Source organism: Artemia franciscana, chromosome 16 (genome assembly GCF_032884065.1).
Source record: "Artemia franciscana chromosome 16, ASM3288406v1, whole genome shotgun sequence".
Classification (NCBI taxonomy): domain Eukaryota; kingdom Metazoa; phylum Arthropoda; class Branchiopoda; order Anostraca; family Artemiidae; genus Artemia; species Artemia franciscana.
Window position 1 is genome coordinate 21,254,853 of NC_088878.1, and position 26,919 is coordinate 21,281,771.

General features: G+C 35.2%; 1 protein-coding gene across 4 annotated transcripts in view; it reads right to left on the bottom strand.

Moving 5' to 3' along the window:
* LOC136037207 (thialysine N-epsilon-acetyltransferase-like) overlaps nt 1-26,919 on the bottom strand; it is a 33,638-nt gene that overhangs the window by 976 nt on the left and 5,743 nt on the right. The window contains exons 2-4 of one of the 4 annotated variants that reach the window (XM_065719793.1): nt 23,212-23,278; nt 18,823-18,874; nt 13,445-13,644 (exon numbers count right to left, since the gene is read on the bottom strand). In XM_065719793.1, the coding sequence (XP_065575865.1) occupies nt 13,445-13,644; nt 18,823-18,874; nt 23,212-23,277 (318 nt within the window). In that variant the 5' untranslated portion in view covers nt 23,278. Of the gene's footprint in view, nt 1-13,444; nt 13,645-15,241; nt 15,445-18,822; nt 18,875-23,211; nt 23,279-26,919 lie in introns of all 4 variants that reach the window. The other 3 variants (XM_065719792.1, XM_065719795.1, XM_065719794.1) reach the window with 3 other exon arrangements.

Genomic DNA, 26,919 nt, shown 5'->3' on the forward strand with positions numbered 1-26,919 from the left:
TCTGATCAACTCAAAACTTGTATCTTTAAGTGCTTGGATTAAGAGGACCTTGAAGAGAAGGAAAAATAAAAAAAATACTGGTTCCTCGCCCCAAAATGAGCCCAACAAAGGGCCAGAAAATATCTAAAAAAAACTTTTCCCCGGCCGCTTCCCGTGTAAGGGTGATCATAAAACCATGGGAGGGTCTCATTTGAGATGGCTATTTTGTTCAAAATACTCGAATGATACAGGGAACATGGATTAGAGCATGTTATGACCCCCTCAGCTCCAAGGGCCAGCACCGTAAGTAATAAAAATTGCGACAGCCAAATGGTTCAAAATACTCGAATAATAGAAGAAAACCGGATCTGAGGATGTTATGACCCCTTCGGCTTCGAGGGCAAGGACCGTAAGCAATGAAAATTGCCAATTGTTTACACATGACTTTTATCATGGTTGCAGCGGTAACTACAGTCTAGTAAGACACGAACACGGCCATTAGTGTTTTTTTTGGATCCGATGACACAGGTATCCCTTCGAATCCCGGTGCCGGCACCCTTTTAAGCTACTGGGTATTTGGCAGTTTCTTCAAGACGCTGGTGTTATTGATCTATTGCGCGCACCTGGTTGTTACTTAATACTACAGAAAACACTTTTTCTTCTGAAATTCATTTTCCAAGATATTTTTCCCTCAAGACGTTAATACGCCCATCTGGGTCTTACGCCATGCTATAGTGCGCTTGTTTGTTATATAATGGTAAAGTAAAACCGTTAATTAATTTGGCATGACATGTTAAATCTCAAGGTCTGCTAGTCAAGCGGGGAAGCTTACATTATAAAGAGCGTTTACCTAAGTTAAGGATGACACAATCTCGCGTGACTTATAAGTCAAGGCCCGTCAGTCAAGGGGGAATCCCCGGTCGTAACTGAAGACGGCACTGACATGGGCTGTTACTAACGTACACCTGTATGTTACATGACGGGAGATTGTTTACCTATATTAAGGATGACTCAATCTCGCGTGACTTTGGCCCGCCAGTCAAGTGGGGAATCCCCGTTTGCAACCAAGGACGGCGCATACGTGGGGTGTTATTCACTACTTTAAGAAGTTTTTTTCTTTCAAGGCGTTTTTTCATCAAGATTTTTGTCCGCTTTAGGAATCGAATATAAGACCAGAGATTACCCGAGTGACCAGACCAGAGCCTTAACCAGCTGGACCAAGAAGCAACTGATGTTATTATGATTCGGGAAATACCTTCTACGAAATAACCTGTTGACCGAATAGAGAATTCACTGTACATTTTAGAGACTAATTAAGCTATTGATTGCGTATTACCCATCCTTTCTACTCAAGAGCGTGCAAGTATCCCACAATGTTATTGTCTATTGCTGTATTAGACGCAATTGCTGGCTACATTGTATTGCGTCTAAAAAATTTGATAGTCAAATCAATAAACTGGATTTCTTTTGAACAATATACCATAAATGCTGAAAAATTCACCATTGGTAAATCCACAACATCTAAAATACAACACAGCAGGAAAACCATTACTTTTATTTAGTAAATCTAGATCCATTGAAAGGAGGAGCTGGCTTATTAGAGGTAAATTCAGGGGGCACAAAACGCGCCTTAATTCCATATTTTAGTCATTTTTGTTAGTATTATTTTCAGGCAATTCCCAGCCTGATACTCAATGGCTGACACACGGCACCCTCTGGCAAGCACTATCACGCTTACAGCACCATTATCACGCCTACAAGACCTACAATACCTCCCAACTTAACTTTACGTTCATTTATGATAGATATTGGGTGATAGATTTCAGTCCCTTCCCCTGGAAAAATTCCTGTAACACCTCCCACCTTAACTTTAAACTGTGTAATGGAAGATATTTATTTACGATAGCTTATTGAGTGTTAGACCTCAGTCCTAGCCGGAAAAATTCCTTTAACAACTCCAAACTTTACCTTGAGCTGTTTTATGGAAGTTATTTCTTTACGATAGCTTATTGGGTGTTAGATCTCACTCCCCTTCCCCCAGAAAATGGACGTTTACAATAGGACGTTTTAAGCACCATCTTGACAGAACACCGTAGAGGGGTGTTTACTGCCATTTTGTGCCATAAAAAATAAATACTCCGCAAACAAGATCAAATTATTAGAGAAATCAATTTTTCATAGTCTAAAGCTTTAAAACAGTTAGTTTTAAGCCAGCCTATCTTGACATAACACAGCAGAGGGGTGCTCAGTGCCATTTTGTGTCATATGAGATCAACAACGTGGTACAATGTAGCAACCCGATGTTACCCTCTGGCGTGCACTATTACACCTAAGGCATTTTCAACCTTTTTCGCACAAAAATAAGCTAATAAATTTAAATTGACCAATATTTTTATTTGAACTGCGGGAACTTTCCATTTCATTGTTAGATTGTGATGTTTCTTGGCATTTCACAGCCAGCCTATCTTGACATAACACCGCAGAGGGGTGTTCACTGCCATTTTGTGCCATATGAGATCAACAACGTGGTATAATGTACCAACCCGATGTTACCCTCTGGCGTGCACTATTACACCTAGGGCATTTTCAACCTTTTTCCCACAAAAATAAGCTAATAAATTTAAATTGACCAATGTTTTTATTTGAACTGCGGGAACTTTCCATTTCAGTGTTAGATTGTGATGTTTCTTGGCATTTCACACCACCCTTTTCCTTATTTCCCGTGATTAAAAAAAATCCCCGTTATTCTTGAAAAGGAAATAGATTTCAAAATATTTTCTTGAATCAGACTTTTCCTTATTTCGACAACTTGTAGACAGCCGGAACAAAACTTAAGAATCAAGAACAATACATAGAAATTCAGTAGTAAGGGGATTATGGATCTGACGACGCCCACAGGGGGTATAGTATTAGAGCTTCTAACCCCTCGATATATTATTACACGCACCTGGGTCTTGCGCAAAACTATAGAACAATACAGAAATTTTAAAAATACTCGAAAATGATTTATACAAAACATAAAAATTATTCTTAGGAAATACAAAGATAATCTAGAAAATTCTAACATAGCTCAAATAGAATGAAAAATAGTTGGTACAGAACAAAAAATACTTGTTACGAAACACAAAAATTATAACAACATCCCAAATACTTCTTAAAGAATACAAAAAGCTCAAACATAATCTAGAATAATTCCTACAAAACAGAAATAATTCTTACAAAATACCAAAATAATTTGTACAATTCTAAAAAGTTCAAACCTAGTTAAAAATATTTGGTGAAATACTTCTTATAGAATACAAAAATACGAAGAATTATTTGAGCTGTTGTTAGAATTTTTGTGATTTGTAGCAAGTACTTTGTGCTCTGCATCAACTATTTTTCATTCTGTTAGAACGTCCTGTGGTGGCGCAGTGGATTTGACCTTAGCTTGGTAATACGAGACCCAGAGATCGTATCATGCTGCAGGAATGCACTGCAGGGTCTACGCAGGGACCTTAGTAGTCAAGAAGCGTCGTTATTCTAATACAATACAATACATTCTGTTGGAACTATCTAGAATTGTGCAAAGTAATTTTGTATTTAGTAAAAATAATTTTTAGTTTTGAAGGAATTATTTTGTATTGTGTCTTCTATAAGAAGTATTTGGGATGCTGCTAGAATTTTGGTTTTGTAGCAAATATTTTGCGTTCTACACCCGAAATATTAAATTTTTTTGAAACTATTTTAGAATTGTGTAAAGTATTTTTGTGTTTTATAAGTTATTTTTTGTAGGAATTATTTGGATTATGTTTGAACTTTTTTGTATTCTATAAGAAGCATTCGGGATGTTGTTAGAGTTTCTGTGTTTTGTAGCAAGTATTTTGTGCTCTGGACCAACTATTTTTCATTATGTTAGAACCATTTTGGAGTTGTGCAAAGTATTTTTTGTATTTTGTAAGAATTATTTCTGTTTTGTAGGAATTATTTTGGATTATGATTGGATTTTTTTTTGTATTCTACAAGAAGTATTTGAGATGTTCCAACTATTTTTCTTTCTCTTAGATCTATTTTAAATTATGTTTGAACTTTTTGTATTCTATAAGAAGTGTTTGGGGTGTTGCTAGAATTTCTGTGTTTTTTATTCGGTATTCTGTGCTCTATGCCAATTATTATTTACTCTGTCAGAACTATTTTAGAATTGTGCAAAGTATTTTTATTTTGTATCTTAAAGAGTTTTTTCTGTTTTGAATCAATTATTTTGGACTTTGTATGAACTTTTTGTATTCTATAATAACCATTTGGGATGTTTTTAGATTTTTTGTGTTTTGTAGTTTTTAATATTGTGAAAAGTAACTTTACATTTTGTAAGAGTTAATTTTGTTTTTTAGGAATTATTTGGATCATGTTTGAACTTCTTTGTATTCTATAAGAAGTATTTAGGATGTTGTTAGAGTTTCTGTGTTTTGTAGCAAGTATTTTGTACTCTGCACTCACTATTTTTTTCATTCTGTTAGAACTATTTTAGAATTGTGCCAAGTATTTTTTAATTTCGTAAGAATAATTTTTAGTTTTTTAGGAATTATTTTGTATTATATATGATTTTTTTGTATTCTAAACGAAGTATTTGGCATGTTGTTAGAATTTTTGTGTTTTATAGCAAGTATTTGTTGTTCTGTGAAAACAATTTTTTCCTATTGTTAGGATTGCGTTAGGATTGCGCAAAGTATTTTCGTATTTCACAAAAATTATTTTATGTTTTGTGAGAATTATTTCGGAGTAGCTCCAATAGTATACCCCCAGTGGTCGTCGTCAAATCCATAACCCTTCACTACTTGATTTCTACTTATTGATATTGATTTCTAAGGATTGTTCTGGTTTTCTACATGTTGTGGAAATAAAAAAAAGGCTTATTCAATTTTTTTTTTAATTCCATGTCCTTTTTATTTTAAGAGTAAAGGGTAATTTTTACAAGATCACTGAAAATACTGAGAAGGGGGCGTGAAATGTCAAGGAACATCACAATCTAACACTGAAGTGGTAAACTCCCAGAGTTCGAATAAATACAAAAGTCAATTTAAGTTTATAAGCTTTTTTTGAGGGGGGAGAGGTAAATGTTTTAGATGTGATAGTGGACACCAGAGGGTGCCATCCGGTGGGTACTTTGTGCCACACTGGAGTCAACTGCCATGAGTCGTCAGGAAAAACGCTATTCGGAATTTTGCTTTAAGTTTAAACGAACAATTCCATTATAAATGGATATTTTGCCGGAAAATGCCTGAAAAATGTCTTGTCTGTGATAATGCACCCACAGGGTGCCATCGAGAGGGGGATTATGTCCCGCTAGTCAACTGCCACGAATCTTCAGAAGAAACGATATTGGGAATTTTCCTTTAAGTTTAAACGAACAATTCTAGTGTAAAAGGATATTGTTTTTTTTTTACTGGAAAACATCTTATGTGTAATAATGCACGTCAGAGGGTACCATCAGGCGGGTACATTGTGCCATGATGTCGTCGATCTCTTACGGCACTCATGGCAGTAAACGGCCCTCTGCGTTGTTCCATCAAGATAGGGTGGCTTTAAATCTGTTTTAAAGCTTTAGACTATGAAAAACCGATTTAGATGATATTTCGATTCTGTTTGGGCAAAAATTAATCTTTTATGGTACAAAACGGCAGTAAACGCCCCACTGTGGTGTTCTGTTAAGATAGGATGGCCTAAAACCTTTCGTTGTGAAACTTCATACTAAGAAAAATTGATTTCTCTGATGTTTTTAGTCTGTTCGGGAAAAAATTGATCTTTTATGACACAAAATGGCAGTAAACGCCCTTTTGCGGTGTTCTGTCAAGATAGGATGGCTCAAAGCCTCCTCTTTTACTGCTTTATACTGTTAAAACTCGATTTCTCTTATATTTTCATCCTGTTTGGGCAAAAATTGATCTTTTATGGCACAAATTGACAGAAAACGCCCCTCTGTTTTCTGGAAGAGGGGGACTGAAATCTAGCACCCAATAACCTATCGCAAATAAATAGCTTCCACAAAATAGCTTAAAGCTAAGGTGGGAGACGTTAAAGGAATTTTTCGGCAGAGGGGGATTGAAATCTAACGCCCCATAAGCTATCATAAATAAATAACTTCTTTAAAACAGTTTAAAATTAAGGTGGGAGGTGTTACATGAATTTTTCTGGGGGGAGGGGGGCTGAAATCTAGCACACGATAAGTTATCGTAAATAAATAACTTCCGTAAAACAGCTTAAAGTTAAGGTGGGAGCTGTTAAAGATGCTGAAAGCGTGATAATGCTTGCCAGAGGGTGCCGTCTGTCAACGATTAAGGGTCAGGTTGGGAATTGCCAGAAAATAATGCTAACAAAAAATGAACAAAATATGGAATTAAGTCATATGCCTTGTGCGCCCTTGAATTTACCTCTAATAAACCAACTTTTCCTCTCAATGGATCTAGATTTATTGAATGAAACTATGTTTTTCGGGCAGTATTATATTTTTGATGTTGTGGATATACCTATGACGAATTTCTCAGCATTTATGGTACATTGTTCGAAAAAAAAAAAGTTTATTGATTTGACTATTAAATATTTAAAGAATTAATACAATGTAGCAAGCAGGTACGTCTAATAGAGCAATAGACAATAATGTTGGATACTTGCGCGCTCTCGGGTGGATAGGATTGGTAACATGCAATCAATAGCTTTTGTTCTGGTTAAGGTCTGGCAATTGGGGAAATCTGTGGTCGTACATTCGATTTCGACAGCGGACGAAAATCCTGATGAACAAAACGCTTTGAAAAAAAAAAAAATTAAGCATAAGGTAACCCCCCCGTGCATACCGTCATTACGTAACACTCACGTGTGCACCGTCCTCAGTTATAAACGACGATTCCCCCTTGACTGGCGGGCCCTAACCTATAACAAGTCATATAAGATTGCGTCATCCTTAACATAGGTAAACAATCTCCTATTACATGTCATATAGGTGTATGTTCGTAGCATCCTACGTGTGCACCGTCTTAAGTTACAACTGGGGGTTCTCCGCTTGACTGACGAGCCCAGACCTCTAACAAGTCAAGCGAGATTGCGTCATCCTTAACATACGTAAACAATCCCTATTATGTAGGCTTCCCTACTTGACTAGCAACCTTAAGATCTGACATATCATGCAAGATTAACAAACAGGTGTACTATAACATTACATAACAAACAAGCGCACTATAGTATTGCGTAAGACCCAGGTGCGTGTAATAACGTCTTGAGGGGAAGACATCTTGAAAAAAGAATTCCCCAAGAAAAAGTGTCTCCTATAGTATTACGTAACAACCAGGTGTATGCCTTTATTATTGAGGTCAATCAAAAGACACTACGTATTGCAAAGTTATCAAATTAGTGTATCTGCAGCATCTGCGGAACGGCCGCGGGTATTAATTCAAAACTTTTAGAGAGTGTTAACGGGTTAAGGGATGGGGGGTTGTAACTTGATGTTGAACTATAACTTGAGTAGAGACGGTAAAATTAAATCAAATCACACTACATATATCCTATTTATCAGAATACCACATTTGCAGCATCTGGGGAATAGTTTGAGGGTTGGATTTGAAACTTTCAACTTGCGTAGGACAACGGAGGCGAAGGAGCAGAAGTACTTCCAATTTTGTGATTGGAGGGGGGAGCTAAAATGTTATTTCTCCTGTCTACATAAAAAAATCTGCCCTTTGACCCCCAATGGGCATTATAATTTATCCACGTCTAAGTATTGAGGGAACACACTTTAGTAGCAAAAATTTTACGTATATTCCTAATATTGACAAACAATAAAACAATTTCAATGAAAAACCCGGCAAAAATTAATTTAAAAGATTGTTTTTGGGCAAAAACTTCCCATAAAAATTCAAACTTAAAACAAACAGAAATAACTATTGATGAATAAATGAAATCCGAAACAAACAAAAAATTAAAACAAATAATAACACGATACATAAAGATAACACACACTACTACAGATGAATAAATGAATCCTAAAACGAAAAGAAATTAGAATGATTAATACAGTCAAACATAAAACCAACAGAGATTACTATAAAGAAGTGTAGGGATACCACTCTTCAAAACACCTAAAGGCCATTGTTTTATTTACACTTTACGGAAGAAAATTAAAACATTTCCTTTTTATAATTATAACTTTAAAAAATCAAAAATCACTAAGGTTTCAAGGAACTAATATAACAACAGTTCCATTGGCTCTTTCCAGTCCTTGAACATTTTGATTTTTTTTTTTGTGGATGTTTTGATAAATAGGAACTACCTCACAAGCGGTGGCCTGTGAATCTTTTGTCCAAGAGGCACGGGTTCGATTCCTGGCGTGGTCGGTTATTTGGTTTAGGACGGGGGTCAGTGGCGAGACTCTGTAAGCTCGGTCAGAGACGACCCATTTCTTAATGGGTACCTGGAGAAATCTGGGGAAAGTAAGCAGCACAGTAGATAGATATATACAGTAGAATCATTTCCTGTCCCAACCATTATACAAAACTGGACCGAGATGCAAGTGCTACGAAGAACGTTAAAACATAAGCAACATTAGACTTTTTCGCGGGTAGACAAGTCAGATTTCTCTTGAATGTAAAACTAGGCTTCACCTTTGTAAAACTAACTTTTGAAGAATATAATTTTAAATTAATTTATTCCGATACACATATAACAAGAGCTCGTATGGCACTTGTGACGAGGTCGGAAGAGCCAAAAGCAATGAGCTTCTTCCCACCAAGTTTCATTACGATCTCTCTACTCTAAGCGTTTTCCAAGATTTCCTGTTTCTCCCTCCAACTCCCCCCCCACCAATGTCATCGGAACCGGTCGGGATTTGAAATAAGAGCTCTGAGACACGAGGTCCTTCTAAATATCAAATTTCATTAAGATCCGATAACCCGTTCTTAAGTTAAAAATGCCTTGTTTTTTTTTCAAATTTTTCCGAATTAACTGTCACGTATCTAGTTTCGGATCTTCTTCATGTAAAAAATGAGGTGGTCTGAGATTCGAACCTGAGATCTCTCGCACCCTAAGCAAGAATCATACCCCTAGACCATAAGCCGTACTTAATAAGAATAATCAATTGTTTCATTGGCAAATAAAATTATTCTTAACTATCTTGTTCGCTCGCTCTCCCCCCCCCCAAATGGTCGAATCGGGGATTATACTATCTCTAATTTAATCTAGTATGGTCCCTGATACGCCTGCCAACTTTCATCGTATTAGCTTATCTGGAAGTGCCCAAACTAGCATATCCCCCAAAATCCTAAAAAGAGAGCAGATCCATTCCGGTTATGTCAATAACATATCTAGGACATGTGCTTATTCTCCCCACCAAGTTTCATCCAGATTTCTAGACTCTAAGCGTTTTCTAATATTTCTCCCTCCAACTCCCCCCAGTGTCAAAGGATCCGGTTGGGATTTAAAATGAGAGCTCTGAGAAATGAGGTCCGTCTAAATATCAAGTTTCATTAAGATCTGATCACCCGTTCGTAAGTTAAAAATACCTCATTTTTCCAAATTTACCCCCCCCCCCCAACTCCCCTAAAGAGAGCCAATCCGGTCTGATTATGTCAGTCACGAATCTAGGACTTGTGTTTATCCTTCCCACATAGTATCATCACGATCTCTCCACTCCAAGCGTTTTCCAGGATTTCCGGTTTCCTCCTCTGACTCCCCCCAATGTCACCGGATCCGGTCAGGATTTTAAATACGAGCTCTGAGACACGAGGTCCTTCTAAATTTTAAATTTCTTTAAGATCCGATCACCCGTTCGTAAGTTAAAAATACCTAATTTTTTCAAATTTTTCTAAATCACCGAATTAGGCCCCCCCAACTCCCCCAAAAAGAGCAGATCCGGTCCGGTTATGTCAATCCCGTATCTAGGACTTGTACTTATTCTTCCCACTAAGTTCCATCTTGATCTCTCCACTCTCCCCCACCCCAATGACACTGGAACTGGTCGGGATTTAAAATAAGAGGTCTGAGTTACAAGGTACTTCTAAATATCAAATTTCATTTAGATCAGATCCCTCGTTCAGAAGTTAAAAATATCTCATTTTTTATATTTTTCCAAATTACCCCCCCCCCCCCCCCCAACTCATCCGTTCAGGTTATGCGTTCAGGTTATGTCAATCACGTATCTAGAACTTGGCTTATTTTTCCCACCAAATTTGATCTCGATCCCTCTACTCTAAGCGTTTCCAAGATTGCGGGTTTCCCACTCCAACTCCCCCCAATGTCACCGGACTCGGTCGGGGTTTAAAATAAGAGCTCTGAGACATGATATCCTTTTAAATATCAAATTTCACTAAGATCCGATCACCCGTTCGTAAGTTAAAAATACCTCATTTGTTCTAATTTTTACGAATTAACCGTCCCCCCACTCCCCCCTCAGATGGTTGAATGTGGGAAACGACTATTTCTGATTTAATCTGGTCTTGTCCCTGATACGCCTACCAAATTTCCCCGTCCTAGCTTATCTGAAAGTGCACAAACTGGCAAAACCGGGACGGACAGACGGACAAAACCAGACGGACAGAAATTGCGATCACTATATGTCACTTTGTAAATAGCAAGTGCCATAAAAATCGGTAATTAGTAGTGTAATGTTATTATTAGATGTTTTTAGAAATTACAAATGGCTTGCAATGTCTTGAGTTGGTTTAAAAGGGATTTTGAGAAAGTTTCTGCGAAAATGCGTGTTCCAGGGTAATATACACTGAATATATGATGGACAAGGACGTGCGAGAATATGGGCCGAGCTTTTATACGCACCAAGACTGTAGTAGCCAAATATTAATGAGTCGTGATTCTACTGTGTATTATTTATATACAGTGGTAAGTAGGAAGGGTGCGTGAAAGTACACAATGGCTACCCCTCCCCCCCAAATACACTTCCTGGCTGAAGGGCCCTGGAAAGGAGATCAGCACTACAGGTTTGCACGTTAGGGTCTAGTGCCGTCATTCTTAACTACTTCAAAATACATTGCAGTTTCGATACAACCCAAATGACACTCAAACTGTTTAGAGGCTTTGGGAGATAAGGTGAACAACGTCACTCTTATTTGCAGGCCTTAATTAACCTTGCGATATTATTTTTTTGGTTGTGCTGTTTTTGATGTAATGACCATAAAGAACAAGCAAAAAAACACACTGCTCGAAAAATACATCCGCTTTCATTAAAGGAAAATAAAGCTGATGCCTTCAGAAAAATTTTACAAAGTTGAGGGCACAGTAACCCTTTTCCTGTTTGTGCTAATTTATGTTCGAATTGCAAGACTGGATTATTCACCTTAATTTCTGTTGATTTTAAGTTTTTTTTTTCATCTACAGCAGTATATGTTATCATATAATTATTCATTCTCATTTCCGTTGGTTTTCGGTTTCATTGACAGTAATTTTCCTTCGTGTTAAGCTTGAATTATGGTAGGACTTTATTCCGCTCGTCATAGGTTTTTAGTGGGGCAATTCACTTTTCTTGAAAAACTACCTTTTCCGTAAGCGTATTTTTTAAATTAATAATGTTAGTAAGCGAACTTTCCATTGAAAATGTGTAAAAGGCCTTCTAATGCCATCCCGCACTTCCCTTAAGTGATCTTTAGACTAAAGGAAAGAGATGTTCTACTTTTTTTTTAATACAATCCTGGATGTTTCACGAGCGGCATGATTGGAGAACAAAACTAGAGCCCTTTCCTTTGACACTCCCTCCTTGCCCCTTGTAAACTTGCAAACTTCTTAGTAGAACGGCTGACATCTTGGGCCTTTTTTTCAAAGAAATCACGCTAAGATTTTCAATCCATATCAGTGGAATATAAAAGCGGGGCAGTTGCCCCCTTCAACACCCCTCTCATCACCAGCTTTTAAGTGGAAAGGTAGACATGCTGTAGCTTATTTTAATCGAAAACAGGCAATGCTTTCCAATCTGTATTATTTCAAGCATAAAATGGCCTGAGGTTCAAATACACCTCCTCCCTCACTAGAGAAACTACACACAGGGGCAAAAACCACGCACTGGAGGCAGAAAATGCGCCCATGGACCCTCCAAGACAAACTACCATCACCAACTTTTAAGCAAACATATTTTTTTCGATTAATCAGATTGGAATTCATGGTGCAAGTACCGTGGGCCAATAGGACATAAACATGATGAGTTTAAGAGGGGTCTTTCTCTTCCTCAGTCTTAAATGTCCTTGAAACTTATACGGCACGTAATCTTATACCAAGTGGTCAGAGCTGATCGATTTTCAAAGACCTCTACCCCCCCCCCACTGCCAGACTTAACTGTCAGCATTCACTTGAAATTTGGTTGAATGGTACCTACAGCCAAAAGAATGGCAAGCAAGACATCTTAGACCGCTGAACTTTACAGCCCACGTAGCAGGCGTTAAATTTTCATTGCAAGGGGATTTCTCTTCTATCACTAAGAATGACTTTTTTCTTCTTTTTAAGAAGAAGTCTCTTGTAACACATAAATTGTAAAGTCTTTATTAGTAGATAACAACGAAAGGAAATTAATGGCAAAAAAAATGTCCGAGTATTGCTTTGGCAAAGCTGTCGTGAGCGAAGCCGACCAAAGATTGCTGCAATACTACATGTTGCACAAACAACTTATATACAATTTAAAGTAAAAAAAAGCTGAGGATAACATAACAAATCCTCTGTATTTACAATACGAATTTATCTACTAAATTTTAGGGGGGGGGGTCAAGTGAAATACCACTAAGCCACCTTTCTCTTGCATAACAAAATACATTGTATGATATTTATAATTATTTTTTTTTACAAAGACGTAATAAAATTTAATGCCCAAAATTAAAAAATACGCATATAAAATCTTGCAGCAGCTAAAGACGTAAATTTTTAAAGGTACCCTAATTCTAGTGTGCTATCTATGTCAAAGGCATCATTTAAATTTAATTTTCAATTGCAAGCTCACAGACAAAACAAGGCAGTGAAGACAAATGCGAGACAATTTTCCCAACTTACAAGCATGCATTATTCAACAAGAACAATGAACTTTGATGTGACTTCCTTTGATGACCATAGGACATATAGTCTTTATTCTATTTCCATTCGGTTCACTCGAGTACGTCAAGAGGGGCAGCTATAGGAGGTTTTTCCAACCCAGGTACAAGGATCTTGAGGATACTGTGGTGGTATAGTCCTTTTAAATCATGTAACCCAGAAACAAGTCCATGGTGTAATGTCAGGTAAGCATGGACATCAATTCAAGGCTCACCTCATCCGGCCGCACTTCCTGGAAAGCTTTCAAGCCCCCCAGAAACCAATAAGATGGAAAGAGTTATTCTTATGATATAAGGAGCAAACTAAAATTAGGCAATTTCTGTACAGACATTCCGGAATACTTTCCATTCTGATGATTATTGGAATTAATTTTTTTTTGAAAACTAAGCCCCATACAACATCAATACGTGCAAACGAGTACCTTAGCTACTTTTTGAAACAAGGCTGTTCCTAAACCTTTCCCTCTATATAGTTCACGGACGATAATGTCTTCTATGTATATAGCTTTACCAGCCCAAGAATAAATGAAGAAATACATGGAATATCCTACGATAGCATCATTGACTTCACAAACTATTGCATGGAACAAAGGAAATTCTCCAAAGCCATCTTTTTCCAAATCTACAATAATGACAGGTAAAGGAAAAAGACACAATGGCATAAATAGTAGCAGCAATATAAAGCTCTACAACAAGATGACAAACATAGCTAAGAAAAATAGTAGAGACAAAAAAAAAGTAAAAAACGTCCATGAAACAGATTTATAAATCTCTTAACATATTCTTATGCATCCAGAATATTCGCCATCTTTTTTGTTTCCCTTTTTTTATTCACACTTCTCTTCATACTTTTTTTGTAAACTCGTCTTTCTGTTTGATTTGATAACTTTAAATGTACCCCGTGTTTTAGCTTTGCTCTTTATTAGAATGATTTTAAATAATTTTGTAATGCTATTTGCCTGAATGAAGTCTATAAATGACAGTTAGAATCACTCCTTCTAATGGTAAAGAAGCCTTGTTTTTTTTTGTTTTTTTTGTTTTTTGCATGAAATTCCACAAACAACATGTAGAAAAAAATTCTCAACTCAATTTCAGAGTGACTAAATTTTTCTATATTCTCTTCTAAAACACACTTTAATATATTCATGCTAGACAAGGAACAAAGTCTCCTTGCTAACTATAGAAGCAGTTTTTCACCATAATTTTTTCGATTCCTTGAGATGAATACATTTTGCACAAATACTCCCATTAAGAAATAAGACAAAGCCTCTTATTATTATCCTCTTATTAACGATATTATTATAGAGGATATTATTATCCTCTTATTAACGAAAGTATGTGATAATACACTTTCATTGTCACCCGAAACGTTGAGTCTGAAATTCTCCCGCTTCGGAGATAACTGCCAAGCCGTCCTCAAAGAGAAGACCAGTATGGCGATGTCAGTCAAGAAGATCCAAGTGTGATTGAAGAGATATTGCCCTACTGATCCCACCCTTCGAGAAAAAAATAGCAAAAGGTTTTTAGCAATTATTTCAGAAGCCTGAAAAGGTCAGATAAGGGAATTAGGCGCCATAGCGACGATTTTTTTTACTTGCAATTCATCAAAACTAATTGGTTTAGCCTCGTCTTGATTAACATCATTCACCATGCCATGCCACCAGCAGGGCCTGTTATGATTGGACAGCCAATCATAGTCCTCGAAACTTTCGAAGGCTGTTTAACCCTAGTCGGCTGTCTAAAAATGATCCGCCTTCGAAAATGCTGCTGACAGGGTGAATGATGTCAATCAAAACAATGATTCATTTAATAGATTTCAGTTGAATCAAAGTCAAACACACATCGCATAGAAAACTTAAATGACATGAGATATTTTTGTATGGTTTATGAAGCAGTTTTGAAGCTGCAACGGGTTCAGTAACGACAAGTTAATTATGATGTACAAATCGAGAAAGGCCATTTTGCAACTAATATGATAAAGGAGTTTGGTTTTTAAGCCGAGTGTCTTATGTAGCGAGCGGCTCTTGACTTAGGAAACCACATGCATGAACTAATGAATAACAGGTAAAATGCTGAATGCCTCTTGAAATGAAAGAATCTACAAAACTGAAAAATTTCAAGAACAAGAAAATAATGAAGAGCCTACATTTTATAACAAAGGAACGTTCTCATTTATTATTTCACATGACACACACACCCTATAAAGCATGGTTTCTCACCTTAGCAACATGTTTTATAAATGCTGTACCAATGCCTTTTCCTCTATAGGATTCTTGAACATAGATATCTTCTATGTAAACAACTCTTCCCTCCCAGGTAGAATAAGTATAGAAATAGATTGAATATCCAATAATCTTGGTATTCACTTGGCAAACAAGTGCATAAAAGTAAGGGTTTGGTCCAAAACCATCATTTACAAGTTCTATAAGACAAAATAAAATTGAAACGCTTAAAACAGAGCTACCCCGAACTGAAAATACACATATTTGTTTCCGAACAAGCGACGATTTATATATAGTACCTGGACAATATACAAAACGACCCATAATCGTTAGACAATGTAATAGTTATTTAGGGGATCACATTCACAAAGCATTATCTGTAACGGACTACATATGTATCTAAATGCATTGAGACACATATTTATTAAATTGTTTAATATTAATAGACACCATTCATATTGACCCTACATTATTTTTTTGCGTTATTAGAGAATATGATTAAAAGCTTACATTTTGAAGTATACTTCACTTGATAGTTCAGTCCTCTCGAAAACCGAAGTATGCACTTACTCTAGAACATCTTTACCCACTGGATGCAAAGCCATTGCAATTATTGATTTAGTTCTTAGAAGGTATGAGATAGGATAGGTTTTGATTAGGATCTTTTATTTTACCGATTTTTTTCGTATACAAGTCTGAAAAAAAGGAAAACACTTTTTTAGCATAGCTTGTAAACCATATTTTGTCTTTCGTGCAAGGTTACAAAAATGTGAGCTTCACACGCACTCTGATATTATACCACATTTGATCCATGTAAATTTATAACCAAATAGTTGGTGGTAACAAACTGTAAATAAGGAATGTCTCGTGTTAATAGTCACCGAAGCTCTTAAGAATTTTTTTTTGACAAGATTATATAGATATACAAAAAGAACAAGCATTTACGGTAATCATAAATAAACATAATTCATTAAGTTTACAGTAAGCGACTACAATTTACGAACCTGCGTAAATAGCCTAATGTTCAAGAACTGGGAAAACACACCACAGAAAGAAAGTAAGCTTGAATAATTTCAAACTTGAATCAATTAAAAAAAAAATATATATATATTTTTGATGATGAAAGCGAAGAGCAAAGTTGAAACTTAAAACGAACGAAAGTTAATGCTTCGTAGAATATCTAACATACATCTATAAAATTAGCTCAGATACATTGACTCAGGAGTTGTTTCAATATTTGTAGGATTTTGAAAAACTAGCGCTTTACTGAAAACGCAGAATAATGAATAGTTTTTGTGGAGTAAAAAAAATAAATCGCTTTGTTATGATATGATATCGTTTAATTTGGTATAGCTAGTAGATTGTCATTTTGCAAACAAACCGGAAATAAAGGTGTTTGGGTAATGTTAAAACTCCAGACTAACTTTAAAAATTTGCGTCATAGCTTGATATTCTTTCTACTATGTGCAGAAATAACAGTATTTCTGTAGTAGCCTATACGGTAATTTCCGATGTTAAAAATTCATGTTAATAGCTACTGAAAACACAACTAGCGATACCAATTATTTGCCCCATATATCCGTCTGTCATTTATTTGTGGTCTAGTTTTTTTTGTTTTTTTTTTTTTGTTTTGTTTTTTGCAGGAATACCTCAGAGAATTCCGATTTTGTACTAGATATTAATGGATATCATGGCTGTTTAAAAAATATTGAGAGCCTTAGAAATTAATCTTTCATTTTCTGCAGGGTACGTAGGTCTTTTCAGCCCCTAAAAAACGTCCTGTTTTTTTTTTCGAATGTAGTGTTTTGAATAATGCCTCATATACTATGACCTAATAAATTTTTTTCTTTTTAAGTTTCAGTTTCATCAGAGAAACTTAGTTTTTAAAATCAATTTTGCCTCGTTTTTGGTTTTTTTTTTTACATACAAAACATAAGTGATAAAAAGATCTTTGTTACACTAAGATGATGATAAAAAAAGGCCAATGTAAGTGTTAGGTAGAATAGAACATTATACATAAGTTTTATGCATTATCTGTGAAACTTTCACACGAAATATTAGCATTTTGTCATACATAAGAGTTCTGGAAGGCATATTATCATATTTATTTCCATTAACTTTGAAAAAGGCACGGTGAGAAAATTCACTTATTTATAACATATCCTACTTTAATTATGTTGAACGGTTTATTCAGCTTAACGTTCATTCAGGTAGTGCATATAGCACCAGAAAAAGTTGCACAAGAAGCATAACTAATAGCAAAAGCTAGCAGTCTACAAAACCGTTAAAAAAAAAATCATTCCTTACGTAATGGTATGCGTTCCTTACTGAAACAATGGCTTATCAGATATACTTGTCTTCAATATTTTAAAGACAGTAATAAAGCCAGGTAAACAATTTTTTTTTGAAATTAGCTCTAATATCAATACTTGAAGATCTCTGGAAGTTGGATTGAATAGACATTATCAAAATTAGAGGGGAGTTATCACCCCCCCCCCCTTAAAACCCCCCAATGCTAAAATGTCATTTATGCTTTACGCTTGAGCAATATGTTTTTATTTTGCATATCATGTATTTTTCATAATGATTTCTTTTTCTGTAAGACAAATAAGCCAGTTTGATCCACGATTCGAAATTCTTTCCAAATATCATAATTGCTCCTGTTACAAAGTCTTTTTAGAAACTTTTTTTAGCAACCTAAAAGTGTTCCGAATAACTAAAATCTCTATTTTTGGGTTAGATTTCTCAAAAAATTTAGTATTTTCTGCCTTTAAGGTAATTTTAAGATAAACATTGAGTGGGATTCAAATTTCATGCTGATTAAAAATAAAACATCTGTTAAGAAATAAGGCCTAAGGTTTTCTGAAAAGCAAAAAACCTCCCCAATTACGCGGAATTTATAATATAGTACGTGTAATTAGGGGCCATTAAAAAGAATCCACAGTTGTTAAGTCTCTATTTTTGGCCTAGATCTCCCAAAAAATTGAGTATTTTTTGCCTTTAAGGTAATTTTACGATAAACATTGAGTGGGATTCAAATTTCAAGCTGATTAAAAAAAACATCTCTTAAGAAAAAAAGCCTTAAGTTTTTCTGAAAAGCAAAAAACCTCCACAATTACGCGGAATTTATAATATAGTATGTGTAATTAGGGGCCATTAAAAAGAATCCACAATTGTTAAGCACAGAGAAATTTATCCACTGGATTCAACGTTTTCAAATTGGACTCAATGTTTATGAAAGAACAAGATGAAGAAACTAACTTAGTTTCTACAAATTTATTTCTTTTATTGTGTGGAGGGAAGGCGTTGTGCCTCAAAAAATTATTTAATCTTTTAGCAAGTGTCCCGGCAAGAGTGCCATACCTTCTAGCTAAGGATGGAGCAGAGTGAAACAGCCGTTTAGGGTGCTTTTTTGAAATCTACAACCAATCCTTTTCTTTACGAAATAATTTTCATGGTATCATCTTGCATCAATAGTGAGTTCATTTAAGAATAAACAAAGAAAATGTGGTATTTTCAACCAACTGTCAAGAATATAACAACTATCCCTAAAAATCCTACGAAAGCTAAAATCTCACCTTCAACTGATACTTTAGGACCATCTGGCATTTTCTCATAATCTGCTAACTCCTGAAAAAAAAAATATTAAAAGAGTAGTAATGCAAAGTTGTTTTTTTTAATAATCAATATACAAAAGAACCACATCAATCACTTTATAAAGTCAAACACTTGTTAGTAATGGCTGATGAACATTCAATGAGAAACAATACCGACAACATTAACAAAACAAAAAAAATTAAACAAAATGAGACAAAAAAGTGGGAAAAAGAAAACAAAAGGAAAATAAAGAAGGAGAAGAGAGAGAAAAAATCCTACTGAAAAAACAAATTAATAAGCCATCCCATTTAAATTATTTACTTAATCTCTTCCAGAAGGTGGTTCTTCAGGCTGAACCTGAAGAAACAATACGAATAGATATTACAGAGCACACAAGAAAAAGAAATCCAGCCAAATATCTTCTTATAATACGCAAGCCCATAGAAAAAGCAGTAAGAAAAACACTTTTTTTCTACAATTCATTCCATAAAAATGAGAATTAAACGATTTCATTCAGATCGTTAACGAATAAAGAGAAATAGAGAAGAGAAAATAATGAGAAGAGCCAAAGAGAGAGAGATAGAGGGAGATGGCTTCCTATCATACTTATGGTTATTACTGTTTGCATAAGGTTTTAACGTGACACTTTACTTTTTTATAAATTTACTTTTTACTTTACTTTACTTTTTTATAAAAAATACTGGTTTTTATAAATTTAATATAATACTATTATAAAAGGAAAAAGAAGTTGCAATGTCATTGCCACTCTTCTGCTTATACCTTGTGAACTTTTGAAATGCATAAATTTCAAAGCAAAACATAATTACTAGCTAAAGCCATTACAGCAATACAGTTAACAAGTAAAATTGGCAAATTTTTTCGATCCAAATCTACTGGTAAACAAAGTATAAATATTAGGAAAATTGGGGGGGGGGTAATAAAGAGAGTCCTGAGGAATGCCGATACATATATCATTATTGGGGAAGACATATTTCCCAGTATTTCAGATTATACTAGCACACTTTGAAAAATTTATTTTAAGTTTGTTTAAGCCAGTTACTCCAATAAATAATTTCTAACACCACACTGGCTGTGCATGACGAAAAAAAAAAATGTGAACTAGAAAAACGAAGATAATTCCAGCCAGTTAAAAAACTACTGCTTACTACTACTAGCAACTAACCACAGCACCAAACCACCTGAGGCCAACACAGCAACGCACATTCCTCCTCCGTCCCAATCTATTGAAAGCCTCCCTCTTTACACCCTTCCAGGAAGTTCCCAGTTAAAAACTAAAGGATAAATATTCAGATATTTAGGATTTTTTTTTTACTTTTTATTTACTTTTGTGCACTGAGGACAATTGAGCAGAGGTCTTGGACAAATACATGCATACTTATCTTTCCTTTTTTCACTGGCTGGAATTATCTTTGTTTTCTCTTCTTTATTGTTTTTTTCGTTTAGTGACTCCAATACCTGTGTTTTCAAATTTACTAAAGAGGATCCCATGATAAAAAGTCTCGAAAGTTCTTCTTATATTAATAAAAAGTTGCTATCAAGTCACCTTTATCTAAGCACCTTTATCAATTATGCTTGGTAGAATCCCAGCCGGTATATGTTTAACCGATTAATTTGACTTAAAATTAAACTGAGAATTACAAAATATTTTTATAGCAATCAACAATTTCTTATTTAGCCTATTCTTGTACAATTTCTTTAATTTGTGGCAAAATCATATTAAATCTATAATTATTAAGTTACAGAATAGAATTTTATTTTAAAAATTTCCATCTCAACATGGTTGCCGGATTTGAATTTTAGGTCAAAATAGCAGTAGTCGCACCGCTCTTTTCGCTAAAGTTTGACACCGCTCTTTTCGCTAAAGTTTGACTCTTTCTCTTAACTCTACTTTTTAAAACAGTAAAAAACTTTAGCGTAAAGAGCGAGGCGTAGATGAGGAAGCAGTCCCTTTCACATACGAAGTAATTTCTGTTCGTTTTAAGTTGTAATGTCGCTCCTTACTTTCCGTTAAAAAAAAACTTGCTTTTTTATTTAATTTCTGAACGTTTTTGAATCAATGCATGTTTGATTTTGGTTCTCCGCAGATGAATAATTAAAACAAAATTTGCATATTTATTTGTTTTGGCTAAATGGCTTTCTCATAGTTTTGATCAAATGATTTTGAGAAAAAAAGGAGCAGGGGAGGAGCCCTAGCTGCCCTCCGATTTTTTGGTTACTTAGAAAGGCAACAAGATCTTTTAATTTTTTACAATTTATTTTTAGTAAGAGATATACATAACTTATAAATTAGCTTACGCAACGAAATTCTGTATTCTCATTTTTTTATTACGCATATGAGGGAATTCACCCCCTCCTCAGTACCTCGCTCTTTACACTAAAGCTTAAATTTTGTCCCAATTTCTTAAGAATGACCCCTGAATCACAAAAGCCGTAAAATAAATAGTTGAAATTACTAAAAATACTTTAGCGTAAAGAGCGAGGTATTAGGAGGAGGTGAGCCCATCATATGCGTAATAATTTCAGTTCGTTTTAAGTTTTAATTCTGCTCCTTACTTTCAGTTGAAAAAACTTTTGCATATTTATTTTTCATTGTTTTTTTTTAATTATGCTAGAGAATCCTGGGCCCCCTTCATAGAAATTTTCTTCCCCCATGGTAAATTCCTCCAAGGAAAGTTCCCCCAGCATTTCCCCTCTTCTCAATTTTTGTAGATAAGAGCTTGAAACTTCTACAATAGGGTTCTCTGATACGCTGAATCTGATGGTACGATTTTGGTTAAGATTCTATGACTTTTAGGGGTTGTTTCCCCCTATTTTCTAAAATAAAGCAAATTTTCTCTGGCTCGTAACTTAGGCTGGGTAAGACTAAACTTGATGAAACTTATATATTTAAAATCAGCATTAAAATACGATTCTTTGATGCAGCTATTGGTATCAAAATTCCATTTTTTAGAGTTTTGGTTACTATTGAGCCGGGTCGCTCCTTACTACAGTTCGTTTTCATGAACTGTTTGATTCATTACCACCTGATAGTTTATCCAACAAACCGGAATTCACTGAGCTATTCTCGGACTCAAGAGCTTCATCGCAGCCTTATTACAAGTAGGTATTTGTATGCTCTCTTGGGATATTTTGCAGTTAATGTTGGAGTTACTGAACTTTGATAGTTGATCCCCTAATGTAGTAATAATTGCTTTGTGGTTTATAAAGTCCTCTTGTAATTTGGCCAGGCTCACTTGATTGTTTTGTAGAGTTAAAAGTTCATCTTCCAGAAGAAGACGATGGGAATCATGGGAGCAGATACCTTCACTTAGTTTTTTTAGTTTCTATATGACGTTTGTGAAGCATATCGTTACCCTCTTTTTGGTTATTAAGAAATACATCATCATGTTTTTTTTCCAAATCTTCTATGGTTTAAATTCTTCTCTAACTGTAAATTAACTCAGAGATCAGTAAGCTGTTTTATATATTTAACAAAGTCAACACAAGGGGGGGACTTCAGATGAAACCACTGTTGACACCAACTATACTGCAAAGTTCCACTAGTGGTACAAAGTCTGCACTCTGGGCATGTGTGTCATGGGCCTTGACATAACAGTGAAACAAATAATCTAGATTATAAAGCTTGGAACTGGTACATGACTGAATTTGGGATTATAATAACTTCCAAAACGGGTTTCTTAATTTACCCACCATAGATGTTTACAGGTCAAATTTCAGAAAGAGACTGAAGAGACAGGGATATTATATCCTTGTTCTAAAATAAAGAGATTATATCTATAGTGACACAATCTAATTCTAAATGCTAATTTAAAAAGAAAAAATTAAGAGAAACAGGTAATTGGAAGAAAGCAAAAGACTAGAAATGCTTAATATAAATGTTTATGTTTAGTGTATGCATTAATATTACTCTGTAATGTTTAAAATGTTTTTGAGGACCGATGAGCTAAATGCAATAAAAAATGAATAGCTATGGAGTAGGTGATACCATGGGTGGTGTTGAGGTTCTAGATATAATTCTCATCCCCAAAGAAATAAGAAAAAAAAGCGAAAATCCTGTGCACACCCTTAGCTGCACAAGACTATGCTGATTTCCCAATTCCCCAATGAGTAGTTGATTGCAAAACAAAATTTATGGTAATCCCAGCATGCTAAAGTATTTTGGTGATTGATAACACTAGAAGTTGCCAGAAAACCAGTGAAACAATTATCAGATCCATCACAAAGATTTGGAGTGTAGCCTAGGCTACAGCTGAAGGAATATAAAAGCACCTAATCAAAATATGTAAGGTTACTAATGGTTCATTAAGAACCCAGAACAAACACAGTACAGTACACAATGAATGACAAACCTGAATTAGCTCTCTAATAACTGCACAGTCTTCTTTCTTAGCATCTCTGATTTTATACTCAATCATCCTGAAAATAAAACTACAAATAAGTTGTTTTTTTACTAAGACTTTTAGCTTGGCATCTATATATAGTTGATAACTATCAAACAGTTCGTGGTAACGAACTGTAGTAAGGAGCGACCCGGCTCAATAGTAACCAAAACTCTAAAAAATGGAATTTTGATACCAATAGCTATATCAAAAGAATTGCATTTTAATGCTGGTTTTAAATATATAAGTTTCATCAAGTTTAGTCTTACCCATCAAAAGTTACGAGCCTGAGAAAATTTGCGTTATTTTAGAAAATAGGGGGAAACACCCCCTAAAAGTCATAGAATCTTAACGAAAATCACACCATCAGATTCAGCGTATCAGAGAACCCTATTGTAGAAGTTTCGAGCTCCTATCTACAAAATGTGGAATTTTGCATTTTTTGCCAGAAGGCAGATCACGGATGCGTGTTTTTTTGTTTTTTTGTTTTGTTTTTTTTTTTCTTTTTCCCAGGGGTGATCGTATCGACCCAGTTGTCCTAGAATGTTGCAAGAGAGCTCATTCTAACGGAAATGAAAAGTTCTAGTGCCCTTTTTAAGTGACCAAAAAAATTGGAGGGCACCTAGGCCCCCTCCCACGCTAATTATTTTCCCAAAGTCAACAGATCAAAATTCTGAGATAGCCATTTTATTCAGCGTAGTCGAAAAACCTTATAACTATGTCTTTGGGGACGACTTACTCCCCCACGGTCCCCGTGGGAGGGGCAACAAGTTACAAACTTTGACCTGTGCTTACATATAGTAATGGTTATTGGGAAGTATACAGGCGTTTTCAGGAGGATTTTTTTGGTTGGGGGGAGGGGTTGAGAAGAGGGGGATATGCTGGGGGAACTTTCCATCGAGAATTTGTCATGGGAAAAGAAAACTTCCATGAAGGGAGAGCAGGATTTACTAGCATTATTTAAAAAAAAAATTAAAAAATAAATGTGAAAAAGCTTTTTCACCTGGAAGTAAGGAACAGCAATAAAACTTAAAACAAACAGAAATTATTACCCAAATAAGGGGCTCACCTCCTTATGATACCTAGCTCTTTACGCTAAAGTATTTTTAGTAATTTCAACTATTTATTCTACGGCTTTTGTGATTCAGGGGTCATTCTTAATGAATTGGGATAAAATTTAAGCTTTAGTGTAAAGAGCGAGGTACTGACGATGGGGCGAATCCCCTCATATATGTAATAAAAACATGAGAATACAAAAGTTCTTGACGTAAGCTAATTTATAAGTTACGTAAATCTTTTACCAATAAAAAGATTCGTAAAAAATTAAAAGTTCTAGTTGCCTTTTTAATTAACCAAAAAATCGGAGGGCAACTAGGCTTCGCCCTCGCTCTTTTTTTCTCAAAATCATTCGATCAAAATTATGAGAAAGCCATTTAGCCCCCCCCCCAAAAAAAAAATATGCAAAATTTCGTTTTGATTGTTCCTCTGCGGAGAGCCAAAATCAAAACATGCATTGATTCAAAAACGTTCAGAAATTAAATAAAAAAACGAGTTTTTTTAACTGAAAGTAAGGAGCGACATTAAAACTTAAAACGCACAGAAATTACTTCGTATATGAAAGAGGCTGCTTCCTCATCAACGCCCCGCTCTTTACGCTAAAGTTTTTTACTGTTTTAAAAAGAAGAATTGAGAGAAAGAGTCAAACTTTAGCGTAAAGAGCGGGGCGTTGATGAGGAAGCAGCCTCTTTCATATACGAAGTAATTTCTGTGCGTTTTAAGTTTTAATGTCGCTCCTTACTTTCAGTTAAAAAAACTCGTTTTTTTTATTTAATTAAGATATAAAGCACAATTGATGAATAATATATATATATATATATATATATATATATATATATATATATATATATATATATATATATATATATATATATATATATATATATATATATATATATATATTATATATATATAGATTTCTGGAAAATCAAAAGTAGGGGGCTGCCCCCAATCACTTTGACTCTTAAAAAGAGAACTAGAGCATCTGAATTCCAATCAAATGAGCCTCCTCTGGAGTTTATAATACCACGCTATCCATAAAAACCTTATGTGCCCTCAGGGTGTAACTTATAACCCTTGTGCTGAGGGCTCTGGTGGTGGGTGTCATCCTCAAAGACACAATTTCCAGACCTTTCAACTACGCTGAACAAAATGGCTCTCTCAAAATTTTGATTAGATGTGTAATGTAATTGATGAGCATGGGGAGGGGGGGGGCTCGTTGCCCTCCAATCACTTTTGACTATTAAAAAAGACCCTTTAAATTTCCAAATGAATGAACCTTTTTTTAAGTTCTATGACAACAAATAGCCATCTTAAAATTTCTATCAAATGCCTTTTGGGAAAATACAAGGTGTTTGGGGGTTATCCACCCTATGATCATTCTGAATCTTAAAGAAGGCATTAGAACTTTTGATTACCAATCCAACGAGCCCTCTCCGAGTTTTATACAATCATCCTTTCTATATAAAACTTAAACGCCCCCAGGGTATAACTTACAACCCTTGCCCTAAGGCTTATGGAGAGTGTCATCCTCAAAGACATAATTTCCAGATCTTTCAAATATGTTGAACAAAATGGCTATCTCAAAATTTTCATTGAATGTTTCTGGAGAAATGGTGGGCATGGGAGGGGTGATATGAGGGTTGCCCGCCAACTATTAAAGCAGACCAAAAAAACGGATACACAACACAATGGACCCAAACCACAATGGATACAACAGAACAAATACAAAAAAAAAGGGCCCTGAAATTTGCCTACATGACAGGTCTATACCTATTGAAATTTTGACAAAACAACATTCTACCTTAATTTTCAGTTACCAGTTGCCTTTTCTCTGCCTTTAGTTCTGAAAATGCAATTCCTGCTATTTGAGTATAATTCTGAGCCATATTAATGTTTTTTTCAAAATTTAGGAAATGTATTTGCATATCTTTAAAACCTTATAAATTGGGATTGAGCAAAGTTGTGAAGCTGAAAACAATTTTATTGTACTTCATTCAAGCAGAAGATCTATTTTGCAAGGTTTCGCTTTTATAACATGCATATTTTTAAAGGTCATCAAAGGTCAGGGCCCTCTAGAGCAAGAAGGAGTGGAGGTGGGTACTTCAAAATACCTTCCCAGGACACACTTTAGCCTTTAGACTCAGCCCTGAAAGTTTCATTTTCCTAACCTAACCCCTTTCTGAGATAGCCAAAAGTCAATCAACTAGAATTTTACCTCTTGATTAAACTGGTATAGGCCTACCTGTAAGTTTAATGAAAACATAGGAAACATATAATCTGGGCTAGCCTATATATTAGTACAGTACAGGGGGTAAAGTACAATGGAGCTGCAGTCAAAACTTATTCATTACAATTATTAAGCATGTGTGCCTAATGAATTGTCATTTTAACCCTTTTATACAGGCCTAGCCAAAAATCAGAGAAAAATGTATCATCTTTAAGGGTCCCTATGGGGCTTAAAATTGAATTTCGAGTAAAGCTATTATTATATTCAGTAAGAGCATAAAAAAGGAATCAAACGGTATGCTCAGCTATCTGTTGTTGTAGAGAAAATACGCTCGGCTTTCGCCCTCTGTGTCACCAAACAATAATTAAACTAAAATCATAGAAACGAAAAGA